Source organism: Euprymna scolopes, chromosome 2 (assembly GCF_053919585.1).
Source record: "Euprymna scolopes isolate OS-2025 chromosome 2, ASM5391958v1, whole genome shotgun sequence".
Lineage (NCBI taxonomy): Eukaryota > Metazoa > Mollusca > Cephalopoda > Sepiida > Sepiolidae > Euprymna > Euprymna scolopes.
In genome coordinates this window covers 99,469,677-99,486,375 of record NC_136483.1, presented here as the reverse complement: position 1 = coordinate 99,486,375, position 16,699 = coordinate 99,469,677, and the positions used below count along the sequence as shown (strand labels likewise).

The following is a 16,699-nucleotide window of genomic DNA, read 5'->3' as shown; positions in this document are numbered from 1 at the left end:
TAGAATTCGGAATAAGGACATGTGAGCGAGATAAAAAAAAAAAAAAAAAAAAAACGAGAATAGAAACAGGGAGACAGCAGGTGCATGAGGACCGAAACTCGAAAACAACTTTTAAACTATAGTTATTCAACCCTTTGAGACGCTGAATGTCATAACTCGGTAAGCGCCACAAAAAAAAAAAAAAAAAAGGGAGAAAAACGCTGTTAAAATTTATGGGGGTATGAAATGATATACTAACGATATTTTGCCGCGATGGCGCTTACCAAGTTATGACATTCATCGCCTCATTTACCACAGAAACAAAGTTAGACACCTAAGGCCAGTCTAAAATGGATAGGGCATTAAGCTTTCCTAAAACGGGGTGGGGATGTTTCCCAAATTCGCTGTGATAGGACATATTAGTATTCCCTGGCAGAGAATATGTGCAAATAAACTGTTGGGGATCCGACAAGCAGGCAAATCCCATGCCTTTTACAAATTTTACAAATCCACCATTCCCATCCTGATACGGAAAGCCTTCTACTCTGAAAGCTTCTTCCCTAGGACTGCTAGACTTTGGAATGCCCTCCTTGCTTCCTGCTTCCCAGACTGTATTAACTGCTCAACTCCCTCTTTAGAATGTGCTTGTAGGCGTAGTCCCTAATTTACCGTAAATAGACTTCGTAGCTTAGTAGGGGTTGTCCTTTTCTCTTCCCTGCAACCTCTTTCCCACAGAAGAGACGTTGCGAGCCTGTCTCTGCTTTATCGTTATTTTCATGGCAAGTGCTCGTCTGAGCTTCAATCTATTCGTCCGCTCTTCGCCAAACTTTTACGAAAAAACACTCGTCTAGCCAAAACCACTATCAATAATTTCTCACACTCTTTATCTCTGCCTAAATCTAAACGTAGGTTCCATGAACAAAGCTTCTTTCTTAGAACTGCACGCCTGTGGAACTCTCTTCCGGTTGCCTGCTTTCCAGCTGACTACAGTCTGATAGTCTTCAAGTCCAATATAAACAAGTTCTTGATGAACCGTCCCCCTAAGTAATCCAATTTACAAAATTCCCACTACTTATGTTTACTACGCTGTAACCACATTGACTAATGTATACACATTAACCCTTATCCTCGAGTGGCCTCCGGGCCTTGATAAGTGGTGATTCCTGTGTAAAAAAAAAAAAAAAAAAAAAAAAGAACGTTTACATCTTTACAAGGCAATGTGCCTTGTTTGGGATGAACATGAGTAAAAAAAAAAAAAAAAATCAATAAAATCAAAAAGAATGAAAAGGGCTATCCATGCAAAATTATTCATTTTATTCCACAGCTTATTGAGAGAGCGAAAGATCAAGTTCGTAGAATGCAAATGTTCAAAAAGTTCCAAGAAAATTCCTTAAGGAATTTTTTTTTTTTTTTTTACAAGGGAATCACTACGTATCAAGGCCAAGACGCCATTCGAGGAAAAGGGTTAAAGAGTGTACAGTGGTCAAAAATACAACATCATAGTAATCGTTAGAAATGTCAATTTGGTAAATTGAATTACTTTAGGGGTACGGCTCATCAAGAACTTGTTTACGTTCAACTTGAAGACGGCCATATTGTAGTCAGCTGGAAAGCAGGTAAACGGAACAGAGTTCCACATGCGTGCTGTTCTAAGAAAGAACCTCTGTTCATGGAATCCATGTTTAGGTTGAGGTACAGATAAAGAGTGGCGGAAATTATTGATAGCGTTTTCAGCCAAACGAGTGTTTCTCGTGAATTTTTGGCGAGGGAGGAGACGATACATTGAAGCTCAGACGAGCACTGTGTGTGCGTGTGTGTGTGTGCGTGTGCGTGTGTGTGTGTGTGATTCTTCGTTATTAGAACGAAATTCGGAAGTCGGAAAAATTAATTTTCATTAAAAACCCAATGGTATCTACTTGGTTTTTATGCCAAGGATAAACACACACAAAAAAAATCTGTAGGTTAGTTACCATATATTTTTATAACTATAATGTTAAAATGATTAGATTCGACATTTATCGATCTGAAAAGGGTCGGTATGCCGTAAAAATCCGTTTAGAAAACAACAACAGTTGTTCATATTCCATAAGATCCAACAACCAAGCTATGGAAGCAATTCCCTATTTTTGTCAAATTTCCAAAAGCTACAGAAGACTTATGACTTCTCTCAGTGGACTCATACGGACCTTAATCACCAGACAAGTGTTAAATACCCTTTTCGTATGATGCCATTAATGTCCCTTGGGGGAGGGGGGGGTCCTCCATAAAAGTGATATCCCATCCACCTCTCATTTTGAAGTGTCACTTTCAGGCCATTCACCCCATATACCAGATTTGTTAATCTTTTTTTTACTACCCCCCTCCCTATTTTTATCTCTGTAAACTTCTTTCATTACATTTTTATCACCTTTTATTTTTGTTTTTGTTTTTTTTTTGTTTTTTGGAAATCGTATTTTTTTAGTCTAATTTTCTTTTAAATGTCGCTTCCCGGCGATTTCCTTTCAAACGCCATGATGCATTGTTAATCATTTGACGTACTTTTAAGTTCTCTTCCTTTCTTTTCTTTTCTTTTTTTTTTTCTTTTTTTTTTTTTTTGCCTATTTATAGTCAGTAGTGACTCTGACCTGACTGTAAGACCGCAGATCCCCCCTCTCATCAAAAAAACATGAAAAAGATGAACAAATAGTTTCTATTAAGAGTATTGTTCTTACTAGTGATGATGATGATCCCAATATTTTTCCAGATTCCAATACAATTAGAGATTCCGTACTAAATTCTCGATTCCGATACAGTTCCCGATTCCGATTCCGATTCTTTATAAATCTCTAAATATTTAATTTAACTATAAAAGTGCTATTTTGTCCTGATTACTGTAAAAACGCATCATAAATGTGCATGCATTTTCTTAAACGTAAAAACACGCTTGTGAGGGGGGGGTAATCTAGAGATTTTAGCCATACTAGAAGTTTCAATCAATCAATATTTATTATTTTATTATTACTATAAGCAGTGCGAGATGCTTCTTAAACCAAAGTCCAATAAAAAAAAGATAATTAAATGGAATCGGTTTTGGCATCGGAAAATAGACACAAATTTTTTCGATTTCAATACCGATTGCGATACCCCAAAAAGCTCTGATTTTTTTTTATTCCCGATTCCGATTCATCGTCCCAACACTAGTTTTTACTAAGATTTTATTTTGCTACAAACGTCATGACTTATTAATAGCCACTCTATGATGTCAGTGTCATATTAGTGTCAAGGGAACGATGTGACAAAACCCTGGTGGTGGTGGTGATTAGATAGAATTTGAATATTTAAAAAGGCATTTCTGAATTTTTTCAGATGAGGATTGGTTATTCATATTATTTGGATTCATCGGACTACTGTTCTCATCTTGAATGTCATTTTCACAATGTTTCGGTCGATGTAACCTCCGACCTCCTTTGGGTGTATCTTATCAAACTCGGGAATGTTTTTGTCGAACTGGAGAATTGGGACGAAATTTTGAGCGGAACCCTTTATTTACTTACAGCGGGTAGTGTGCTCTTGTTCTGTCAGCCATGATTGGATATAGATCCTAAGTAATTCGCAATTGTATTTTTTTTTATATCGGTCGCCCACACTGAGGATTGAACCTTCAACCTTCAGGAGACTTGTGAGTTTGACAGAAACATTCCCGAGTTTGACAAGATACACCTGAAGAAATTGTAATTATCGTCAAAGCATTCATTTGGATGTTAGTTGTAGCTTATAAATGCTCGAAATGTTGAATTTTCAAAGTGAACGCCAATGAAATATCTTTAACGGCTAGAATACGTTAGTAATGCTTAATTTAAATTAAATAGTAGATTTTAAAAATAAAGGGAGATAATCGTATTTGGCTAGTAAAATCACCAAAGGGAGATAATCAGCCTTTATGCTGTTTTATATAATATAAAAGAATCTTATTGAAAGTCATTGAATAAAATTAATATTTTAATCATTTATTTATTTATTTATTGAAATTAATAAAAATAGTAACATGCAAAGGTTAAATTTAAATAAATGTATATATATATATATATATATATATATATATGTATGTATGAGAGCAAATAGTTAATAAAACACGTTAAAAAAACACTTTGAAAAAGAGTTAAAAACATATTTAATCTGAAAAGGAAACACTTAATAAGTGAATAGTTCTTAATCTGCGGAGTTTCGAAGAAATACTTTCCTTCTCATCAGAGGGTAGGAATTAGCGTAATGCGGGATTGGATTTTGCATACAAAAGTATTTGATGAAACTGCAAGTAAGTCAAAGATCTTACTTGATAACAAAAAGTGAAGCAGAGGGAATATGGTGGAGAAAAAGGTGATTTCACGTGAATGGATAGTCTGGTGAAAGGTAAAGTATCCAATGACGGTAAAATCCAAAAATATAAGTCCAAGAAAGTTAATTAAATGTCCATTCACACAAGTAAAATCCAAGGAAATCACGTAATTGGAAGATGGTCCAAAATAATCCAAAAGGCCCAAATCCATGGAATAATTCACAAATATGTACAAGGAAAAGGGGGAAAAATTCCAATAAAAGAAAACTAAGATATGCGTTTGACAACGCTGCCGAGACAAAATATCTTATAAATATATATATATATATATATATATATATATATATATATATATATATATATATATATATATTCCCTTTTGAATAAATTCTAATTTTTCTTCTTTTTTAATCAATATTAAATAAGTTCAGTTTCAGTACAAATTCTTATTGTTCTCTTTTTTAATGCGTTTTCCTTTTCTTTTAGTTTTCTAATGTTTTTGTAAAAAGCTCTCATTCATTACCTACAGTCTGTTCGACATATCTTGCTTGTTAGGACCTTAGGTGTGACGTCATTTTTCAGCGATTAGGCCTACTATTATGAAGGTCATGGTTTACACCCAAACTCTTTTTATATACAAGAAAATTAAAATGGAAAATTTAATAAACAGGGACAAAATAAAAATACACGACAAAGACTCAATAAATGAAAAATCTTGTGTCATGATTAAATTTGAAATAAGTTTCATTGGCCTGTCACGCTTAAGTTTGAAGCAGGTCTGTTAGTCTCCAATTAGAAATCTACACATCTTTGTTGGTGTGTCATGGTTAAGTTAAGAATAAATGCACAGACTGAACGGAGATATGTTATTCATATTTTCTTTTCTTTTTTCTAAATTCTAGACTCATTTGCGTTCCGCCGTAAGATTCAATAAAAAGGTTGACTACGTCGACATTAACAAACGTGGTGACTTCCCTACCAGAGCAAAGACACTTTTCAAATGGGTCAACGCCAAGTATCATGCGATCACGTCCTTCACCAAATTCAAGGCTGGGACTCGACTGATCAGAGCTCATGTCGGACCAGGTAAATAGACCTCAGTTTCTTTTCATTTTTCATTATTATTTCTTTTTGTTTGATATTAATGTTGGGATAATTAATCAGAATCGGGAATAAAAAAAATATCGGAACTCTTTAGGGGTATTGTAATCGGAAAAAATAGCGCCTACTTTCCATTGACTAAAACGATTCTTTTAATTGTTTTTATTTTTTTGTTTTTATTTTAAACTTTATTTTCCGCAGCTTGTATTAATGATAAAATCTATATATATATATATAAAAGGCAAAATGTGTGTGTATGTGTGTGCTTGTATCTCTCGCAAAAAATTTCTGACAGATGCATCGGAACCGTAATGAAACTGGTATTGTTTTAAACCTTGATCCTTCGTACGACTAATATGGAAAAATTGGCCAAAAGCATTCATTCCTTCACCCTCAGCTGAGCAGTTTTGTACAAGGAGGGGTCACTTTTTGTTGACATTTTTGCAAAGTCATCATACACGCTTCCAATGACTAGCCTTAATTTGAACGGCAGCGAAGTCGTATGCCATGGTGGCCGCGGGGGTTAAGCGGTTTGCTTTTTTTCACCTTCTTTTCCTCCTCTGCGTTTCAGGTTCAAGCTTGCCTTACCTGCCTACCCCTCCCCTTTTTTTTTCTTATTTCGAGGCTTACGTAATGGGATTTTTTCCCTTTTAAAACAAAAACTGAATTATTTTACCATTCGCTTAAACTTTTTTTGTTTTTATTTTTTTTCTTACACCTCTCTCCACCCAGGCTGTGTTTATTTTTTTTTCTGGTTGTATTGACTCCTTACTACACACCCTCTCCACACCCGGGCAATGCCGTGTATCCCTGCTAGTGCTTAATAAAACTAAAATCTATAGATCCAACCTCCACAAATATATTTTTGATTTTTGTGAAAATATTTGCACATATTACATGGGATTATTTTATGTGAATCCGACACTACATATACAAAAAAAACTCTGCGTTTAAAAATTGTCAAAGAATAAGAATCAATCAAAGAATTGTCTAAGAATCAGAATCAATCAAAGAATTGTCAAAATTTTCAAAGAATCAGAATCAATCAAAGAATTGTCAAAATTGTCAAAGAATCAGAATCAAAGAATTGTCAAAATTGTCAAAGAATCAGAATCAATCAAAGAATTGTAAAAATTTTCAAAGAATCAGAATCAATCAAAGAATTGTCAAAATTGTCAAAGAATCAGAATCAATCAAAGAATTGTCAAAATTTTCAAAGAATCAGAATCAATCAAAGAATTGTCAAAATTGTCAAAGAATCAGAATCAATCAAAAAATCGTCAAAATTTTCAAAGAATCAGAATCAATCAAAGAATTGTAAAAATTGTCAAAGAATCAGAATCAATCAAAGAATTGTCAAAATTGTCAAAGAATCAGAATCAATCAAAGAATTGTCAAAATTGTCAAAGAATCAGAATCAATCAAAGAATCGTCAAAATTTTCAAAGAATCAGAATCAATCAAAGAATTGTAAAAATTGTCAAAGAATCAGAATCAATCAAAGAATTGTAAAAATTGTCAAAGAATCAGAATCAATCAAAGAATCGTCAAAATTGTCAAAGAATCAGAATAAATCAAAGAATTGTCAAAATTTTCAAAGAATCAGAATCAATCAAAGAATTGTCAAAATTTTCAAAGAATCAGAATCAATCAAAGAATTGTCAAAATTTTCAAAGAATCAGAATCAATCAAAGAATTGTCAAAATTGTCAAAGAATCAGAATCAATCAAAGAATTGTCAAAATTTTCAAAGAATCAGAATCAATCAAAGAATCGTCAAAATTTTCAAAGAATCTGAATCAATCAAAGAATTGTCAAAATTGTCAAAGAATCAGAATCAATCAAAGAATCGTCAAAATTGTCAAAGAATCAGAATCAATCAAAGAATTGTAAAAATTGTCAAAGAATCAGAATCAATCAAAGTATTTTCAAAATTGTCAAAGAATCAGAATCAATTAAAGAATTGTCAAAATTTTCAAAGAATCAGAATCAATCAAAGAATTGTAAAAATTGTCAAAGAATCAGAATCAATCAAAGAATTGTCAAAATTGTCAAAGAATCAGAATCAATCAAAGAATTGTCAAAATTTTCAAAGAATCAGAATCAATCAAAGAATTGTCAAAATTGTCAAAGAATCAGAATCAATCAAAGAATTGTCAAAATTGTCAAAGAATCAGAATCAATCAAAGAATTGTAAAAATTGTCAAAGAATCAGAATCAATCAAAGAATTGTCAAAATTGTCAAAGATCAGAATCAATCAAAGAATTGTCAAAATTTTCAAAGAATCAGAATCAATCAAAGAATTGTCAAAATTGTCAAAGAATCAGAATCAATCAAAGAATTGTCAAAATTGTCAAAGAATCAGAATTGGTCAAATAATCAGAATCGAGAATAATATTGGGATCGTTCCATCACTAATACTAATATTTCATTCGTGAATGCAATTTGTAATGAGATCTGTTATGAAGTTTTTGTTTTTCCTTGGTGCTGATGTATATGAGTGATTTGATTCAAATTGAGTGTCCATGCTGCCTCAAATGCTTTGTTTGCGATGTTAAGTCTGGAAAAGACATAACATGTGTGAATGTCTTTGTTTTATATATCCGAATGTGTATTGTTAGTTTAATGGAAAGAATTTTTCAATGGAATTGGTGTGGCTTGGAAAGATCGAGAAGAAGAAAGAAAATAAAAAGGAGGAAAAAGAAAGAAAGAAAGAGAAAGAAGTAAGAAAGTAAGAGGAAGAAGAAGAAAGAAATGAAGAGAAAGAAGAAAGAAAGAGGAGGAAGAAAGAAATAAAGAGGAGAAAGAAAGAAAGAGAAAGAAAAAGAAAGAGGAGGAAGGAAGAAAGAAGAAGAAAGAAATAAAGAAAGAGGAGGAAGAAAAAGAAAGAAAGGAGAAATAAAGATAAAGATGAAGAAAGAAAAAGGAGGAAGAAAGAAAGAGAAAGAAGAAGAAATAAAGAGGAAAAAGAAATAAAGAGGAAGCAGAATGGAAAGAAGAAAGAAATAACAAAGAAATACTGTGCAGATTTCATTTTCCTCTGAGGTCATCAGATCTAAGCCTGTCTTTAAGGCTCACATTACACATCCATCGTGTAACATTCTCATATCATTTCTCTCCATGCAACGCATGTCTTTAATCCTCATTGGCCAGCTTTTACTCTCATCCATCATCACACTTTGGATACGCATGTCTTATAGACTTTTTTCTTGGTCAACAATGGTAAGGCTCTGCTGGTTAGTAATGACAAAAATTCCCTGAATTATTTCATCGATTCCTAGTTCTTGTAATAAAAAATGTGATATAATAATTTATTTGCATTTTTTTTTTTTTTTTCAGTTTCTAATGCACCTGGATTCTGCAATACCCAAAAGAAAATGGACAATCCGCATGCATCCATTATCGCATATGTTCCGATTTCCTTTGGCGGATGTGCAGTCGCGAACAACGATGATAACTCTTTTAGGCATGAATTTTTTATTTTTTTATTTTTTAAAAATCTTTTTGATGACAAAACATTTTTAGTACAGGGTGTCCAAAAAGTCACCGAAGATTTTGGGAAATTTAAAAAAAAAAAAAAAGACATTGGAAAATTTAAAAAAAAAAAAAAAAAAAAAAAAAATGAAAAATTCAAACAATCTTTATTTATGAAAAGTAATGCCTTTTAAATGTTGCGATTTTCAGCTTCACATATTTGTAGTTTTTCCAAAACATTATTCATGACAGATTGTAGAATCTCTGGATTGCAATTTAACTCCCTTATTTCGTTCCGCATGCTGGCAGACCTAAAACCGTCAAATCCCTAAACCCTGCAAGAATTGAAAGAAAACATCAGGAACGAAATAAGGGAGTTAAATCGCAATCCAGAGATTCTGCAATCTGTCATGAATAATGTTTTGGAAAGAGCACAAATATGTGAAGCTGACAATGGGCAACATTTAAAAAGCATTATTTTTCATAAATAAAAAGTGTTTGAATTTTCCATATTTTTTTTTTTAAATTTCCCAATGTTTTAGTCAGATTGTGTAAAAATTAGAGAAAAATATAATCAAAAATACAGAATCTATTTAAGTTCAAAATCCTTCAGTGACTTTTCGGACACCCTGTATAACTACTCTTTATTTGCTCTAAATAAAACATATTGCCACTTGGACGTAAGGGGCTACTAATTTGGACCATATCTTCAGGGGCATTATATAGGTAGCTGAGCAGCAAGATGTCTGTTCACATTACAGTTACATTTCGGCATGTTGGTACATTCAAGGAAGCAGGAAACAGGAAGGGAGTTCACCTCAGCGTCGTGTCCATTTGTTTGTTTTACACGTACTTCCACAGATCATGCTTATGCCTCATAAATGAAAATACCTCCACCACCCTTCTGACTAATGGCAAAATACCACCCCTTTGTTCTAGAGGTCTCTAAAGGTCGGAAGATTTTTCCACTCTGGTAGCTTCTCTCCTTGAACTGGGATTCTTTTTTCTGATAATTGTTTCACCAATTAACATATAAAAATTCTGTTAAAAAGAAAGAAGCGACTAGAAGAATTAGATGAAGTTATCTCCTCTGGTGTTCCCCTCTTCGTAGCTGAAATTGTCAAGATGGTTGTGTCGTGGTCAGTCTCACTAAAATTTGATATTTCTCTGTAAAAAGAAATATTTGATCAAATTAAGCGATTTTTTTTATTTTTTAATAAGAACTTCAGTCCATAACAGGCATGTATATCATGGAGATTTTTTTATTTTTGTTTTTTAACTTTAGTAGCTGCATAAGCACCTCAAAATTTATTGGCTTTTCAAACCAAAATTTTATCGTTAGGTATGTGCAAAATGAATAGCCGATGCTCAAAATGTATAAACATTTTGACTCCTCCCTTTACTTAAAAATTCAACAAAAATCAGGAAATTAACCTATTTTAATGAAACTTTCAGTATTTATCAAATAATGATCGCAGAATTACTCGATGGTAACTTACAATTATGAATTCAGAATAGTCACCATCAAGTAGCCTATTTCTCTTTAGCCAAAAATTTACATTTGTTATTCTTATACAATGTTATTAATACTATAATATTGACCAAACCCAACACATAAGTATGTTGTAGTGACGTGTAGAGTGCTCCTCTTCTTGGATAAACCATTGCAGAATCATGATTGTTGCGAATCGTAGAAAAATTAGCTAACCAAAGAAACCATAAAGTCAGACTTTACAAAGTGGAATTTGGAAACGGTTGACCTATTGAAGTGCTAGCAATGTAGAGTGAGCTTGTGGAATATCAAAAAAAAACGTCTGAGTCTGGGCAAGGGAAAAAATAATGTTAAATGACGAGAGAGAAGGAGGTGGGGAAGAATAATGTACTTTGGTACAGTTTATTTAAAAGAAATATGCAATTCCACTCCCCACTCCTGGAAAACTGGTAATGTGGAAACGTTTTGTATACTTATATGACAATCAAAAACCAGTAAGGGGAATAACTCATTTTTTATTGAAGAATATGAAACGAATTGTCTCCCTTGCAACTAAAATGTTATTTCTTTCTCTGCATAAGTTTATAAAAAAAATATGCAGACATAAAAATTAAAAACTAAAATTACTTCACAGCATCCCAAGAAACACCAAGTAAGTAAAGTTTATTGACCATAAAATTTTTTCGTCATTACAAAAAAAAAAAAAAATTCTCTCAAACAAGAAAAAATGATTTAATAAATTCACAATGTTTTTTTTTTTTTTTTTTTTTTTTTGTCCTTAGAACAATTCACATTATCGAAGTGACAGGGTCAAAAGGGTCACCCCTTAACGAAATAATAGTGGAATTACGACCACACAATGGAAAGAACCCCAACGTTGATATCCTTCTTGTCCTGAAAGCGTCCGACAGTAATGTTGTTTGGGTTATTCGTTCGCGGAAAATTATGGGTGAACTTGAAATTTCGGTGAGTAAATATTTGTACTCATTTTATGTCTTATTACTAGTGGGACCTGTGGAAATTCCTCAGGGGACTCATTCACATGTAATATATTAATGTTGACATTCAGTTCAGTGTAAATGGAGATGCTCTGATATTATTGTAGCTCTTTTGTTAAAACTGCAAAAGCCAGCAGGGATGCCCGACATAGCCTGTATGCTTAAAATATGATATTTTAATTCTTGCAGATTTCATATATATTATTATAGAGTTTATGTTCTATCGATTTTTATATTTTATAAAGTTGTAATTTCAAAAATAAAGATATGTATCCATATCATTTGGGTGCATCAAGTTTGAATCGAAACCAACTTAACTTGAGTTCCTTTAGCTATAATTGAAACCAAAACTTATGAAGAATTCTCTGTAAAGTTATTTATAAAAAAAAAAAAAAAAATGAATTGAGTGCCATCAGCTGTAATCGAAACTGAAACCAAAACTTATGAAAAATTCTTGGTAAAATGATTTATTACAAGAAATGGAAGTTCATAACAATTAAACGACAGTCACTCGGATGTAATCATGACACACAAAATAAATAACACATACGCTATCCTATTTATATAAAGATTATTCATTCTTTTAATGACTATTATTATTATTATTATTATTACATCCTCTGTTAAAAAAAATATTATGCTTCTCCAGTGTTCATGTAACTAAAATCAAAGAACCATGTCAGTATTTTAACTTTTTATCTATAAATTATTATCATTTCTGTGGAGGATTTTTTTTTGAATTCATTTCAGACGATGTTTTCTTACTTTCTATTTGCTTTCTTGCTTCTCCTCACCACTTGAAATGAAAGGCATGCTTTTTACTTGCTAACTTTTGCATCACAAAATGGGTTTATATTTATATATCGCCCCAGAAAAGGGGGGATTGGACCTAGTAATTCACCCCCCCCCCATCCAACCCCACCCCACATCCGCTTGTTTCACACTTTTCTCAATAACCACGCCTTGGATTTTTCTTTTTTTTAGTTTTGCGCAAACATTAGTCATAGTGAAAGTTAATTGTTGCCAGAATGGATTTTCTGGGGTAATTCTGGTTGACCCCCCACCCACCTTCTCCTAGGGGCCATTATAGGGGTAAAATTGCCCTAAATCTTTTATCCATTCATTTGTTCACACTTTTCTCAATAACCACACAGGTTTTTTTTTTTTATTTAATTTTGCACAAACTTTAGTCATGGTGAAAGTAAGTTTTTCACTCGTGGGTGGGGACCCCACATTCTCGACTTGTTTATATACAAATAAATACACCTTACTCTTTATTTTATAGTGATGGGTTGTTATTATTATTATTATTATTATTAGTAGTAGTAGTAGTAGTAGTAGTAGTTGTCACACAAGTTATTCTCAGTGATTACTCACTGGCACAATTAAGTGGTGTTCTCTGATGTCTAAGTATAACCCTAATGACCAGTAACACGAGGGTAGTTATAGGTGGTTTGTTTCAAACACCCACAAAAGTCTAGCGGTGCAGTGTCAGTTGCTTCTACAGTGACAGGGTTAATATGACGCTGCGGGCCGGATGCTGAATGTAATAGGTTGGCAATTCTCTCTCTCTCTCTCTCTCTCTCTCTCTCTCTCTCTCTCTCTCTCTCTCTCTCTCTCTCTCTCATTTGCTGTTCGCTGAAAAAGTATGCTTTTCTGTCTCTGAAGTTACCACACAAGTTAGCAAATAATAATTTCAGTTTTCATTATTAGGATAAATTATTACAGAATAAAAAAATAAGTATGAACAGTTATCAACAGGAAGAATAAAAATAAAAATATTGATTATATTTTTTACTTTTTGGCAATACTCGATAGTTCTTCAACAGGGCTTTTTTTTTGTTTTGTTTTTAACAACCAATTTCCCTTGCTTATCTGTCAGTCGGTGAACAGTGTTTTCACGTGGATGTGTGGAGGCAGTGGATGATAATGCAATCTCTCAATACAGACTCAACAAAAACTCTCTCCAAACTCCAAAACTGATTTTTCCTTGCTCTGCAGTGTCTTATAAATGGAGGGGTGGCATGAGGTCTGGCTGGTCTAGGTTTCTATCCAACCAATCCTTGCTCATCACATCATAATTTGGTTCGTATGATTGGATAATTAGCCACATCACCCATGGCCTATTCGGCAGATGAATTTCCGTGAGTAACAAATATTTCCACCAACTTGTTTCTCACACACCGGCCGGCCTCGCCTTGAACTTTGACCTTTAAAGTCACTTCTAGACTAAATATCATGACTAGATACTCAAATAAGAATCATTTTCACAGCAATATTGTTTAATGTTCCCGAATTTGTTTTTTCCTTTACAAAGGAAATGTATTTCATATCAGCGATCAACCGTTTTCTCTTTTTAGCTAGCAAGGTTACCCGGCAATCTCCCAGGATTGTTACATAAATAAAAAAGACTAACTCAGCTGTCATTTCCATCCCCCCCCACCTCCTCTCTGGGGCAATTTTCGATCATCATAGCTGGTTAGGTCACATAAGTGACAACAAGTTTCCCAAGATATTCAGCACTTTTAACCTTATTTGATGACAGTTGCAAATTTATTTAAAGTTATTGCAACAGCCATTTATCATTGATTTTTCACTGACAATGTCTGTGGCTTTTTCAACAATTTGAGTAACAAAACCAACCAAAGATTCAAATACTTTTCATACACTCATGATTTTTAATATGGAATTGCATTTTGGTTCACATATGTTTTTTGTAATAGACAACTGTATTGGGTTTCATATGATATGATTTTTAAAATGGAATTGCATTTTGGTTCACATATGTTTTTTGTAATAGACAACTGTATTGGGTTTCATATGATTTTTAATATGGAATTACATTTTGGTTCACATATGTTGTTTGTAATAGACAACTGTATTGGGTTTCATATGATTTTTAAAATGGAATTGCATTTTGGTTCACATATGTTTTTTGTAATAGAAAACTATATTGGGTTTCATATGATTTTTAAAATGGAATTGCATTTTGGTTCACATATGTTTTTTGTAATAGAAAACTGTTTTGGGTTTCATATGATTTTTAATATGGAATTGCATTTTGGTTCACATATGTTTTTTGTAATAGAAAACTGTTTTGGGTTTCATATGATTTTTAATATGGAATTGCATTTTGGTTCACATATGTTTTTTGTAATAGAAAACTGTATTGGGTTTCATATGATTTTTAATATGGAATTGCATTTTGGTTCACATATGTTGTTTGTAATAGAAAACTGTTTTGGGTTTCATATGATTTTTAATATGGAATTGCATTTTGGTTCACATATGTTTTTTGTAATAGACAACTGTATTGGGTTTCATATGATTTTTAAAATGGAATTGCATTTTGGTTCACATATGTTTTTTGTAATAGAAAACTATATTGGGTTTCATATGATTTTTAAAATGGAATTGCATTTTGGTTCACATATGTTTTTTGTAATAGAAAACTATATTGGGTTTCATATGATTTTTAAAATGGAATTGCATTTTGGTTCACATATGTTGTTTGTAATAGAAAACTGTTTTGGGTTTCATATGATTTTTAATATGGAATTGCATTTTGGTTCACATATGTTTTTTGTAATAGAAAACTGTTTTGGGTTTCATATGATTTTTAAAATGGAATTGCATTTTGGTTCACATATGTTGTTTGTAATAGAAAACTGTATTGGGTTTCATATGATTTTTAAAATGGAATTGCATTTTGGTTCACATATGTTTTTTGTAATAGAAAACTATATTGGGTTTCATATGATTTTTAAAATGGAATTGCATTTTGGTTCACATATGTTGTTTGTAATAGAAAACTGTATTGGGTTTCATATGATTTTTAATATGGAATTGCATTTTGGTTCACATATGTTGTTTGTAATAGAAAACTGTTTTGGGTTTCATATGATTTTTAATATGGAATTGCATTTTGGTTCACATATGTTTTTTGTAATAGACAACTGTATTGGGTTTCATATGATTTTTAAAATGGAATTGCATTTTGGTTCACATATGTTTTTTGTAATAGAAAACTATATTGGGTTTCATATGATTTTTAAAATGGAATTGCATTTTGGTTCACATATGTTTTTTGTAATAGAAAACTATATTGGGTTTCATATGATTTTTAAAATGGAATTGCATTTTGGTTCACATATGTTGTTTGTAATAGAAAACTGTTTTGGGTTTCATATGATTTTTAATATGGAATTGCATTTTGGTTCACATATGTTTTTTGTAATAGAAAACTGTTTTGGGTTTCATATGATTTTTAAAATGGAATTGCATTTTGGTTCACATATGTTGTTTGTAATAGAAAACTGTTTTGGGTTTCATATGATTTTTAAAATGGAATTGCATTTTGGTTCACATATGTTGTTTGTAATAGAAAACTGTTTTGGGTTTCATATGATTTTTAATATGGAATTGCATTTTGGTTCACATATGTTGTTTGTAATAGACAACTGTTTTGGGTTTCATATGATTTTTAAAATGGAATTGCATTTTGGTTCACATATGTTTTTTGTAATAGAAAACTATATTGGGTTTCATATGATTTTTAAAATGGAATTGCATTTTGGTTCACATATGTTGTTTGTAATAGAAAACTGTTTTGGGTTTCATATGATTTTTAAAATGGAATTGCATTTTGGTTCACATATGTTGTTTGTAATAGAAAACTGTATTGGGTTTCATATGATTTTTAATATGGAATTGCATTTTGGTTCACATATGTTGTTTGTAATAGAAAACTGTTTTGGGTTTCATATGATTTTTAATATGGAATTGCATTTTGGTTCACATATGTTGTTTGTAATAGAAAACTGTTTTGGGTTTCATATGATTTTTAAAATGGAATTGCATTTTGGTTCACATATGTTTTTTGTAATAGACAACTGTATTGGGTTTCATATGATTTTTAATATGGAATTGCATTTTGGTTCACATATGTTGTTTGTAATAGACAACTGTATTGGGTTTCATATGATTTTTAATATAGAATTGCATTTTGGTTCACATATGTTGTTTGTAATAGACAACTGTATTGGGTTTCATATGATTTTTAATATAGAATTGCATTTTGGTTCACATATGTTGTTTGTAATAGACAACTGTATTGGGTTTCATATGATTTTTAATATAGAATTGCATTTTGGTTCACATATGTTGTTTGTAATAGACAACTGTATTGGGTTTCATATGATTTTTAATAGGGAAACGTATGTTAGTTTTAATATAAAAATGCGTTCTTTATAATTGATCTATTGCTTTGCTTAAAAGAATAGCAACATATGAATATACAAAATATAATGATATGCCGTTATTTTTACAATGAACAATTGTG

At 31.9% G+C, this 16,699-nt stretch overlaps 1 protein-coding gene across 1 annotated transcript in view; it reads left to right on the top strand.

Annotated features, from left to right (window-relative positions):
* The window catches only part of LOC145293335 (transforming growth factor beta receptor type 3-like), a 234,891-nt gene that overhangs the window by 198,264 nt on the left and 19,928 nt on the right, over window positions 1-16,699 (top strand). The window contains exons 5-7 of the mRNA XM_080139980.1: window positions 5,197-5,380; window positions 8,734-8,860; window positions 11,143-11,326. Coding sequence (XP_079996106.1) covers window positions 5,197-5,380; window positions 8,734-8,860; window positions 11,143-11,326 — 495 coding nt within the window. The remainder of the gene's footprint in view (window positions 1-5,196; window positions 5,381-8,733; window positions 8,861-11,142; window positions 11,327-16,699) is intronic.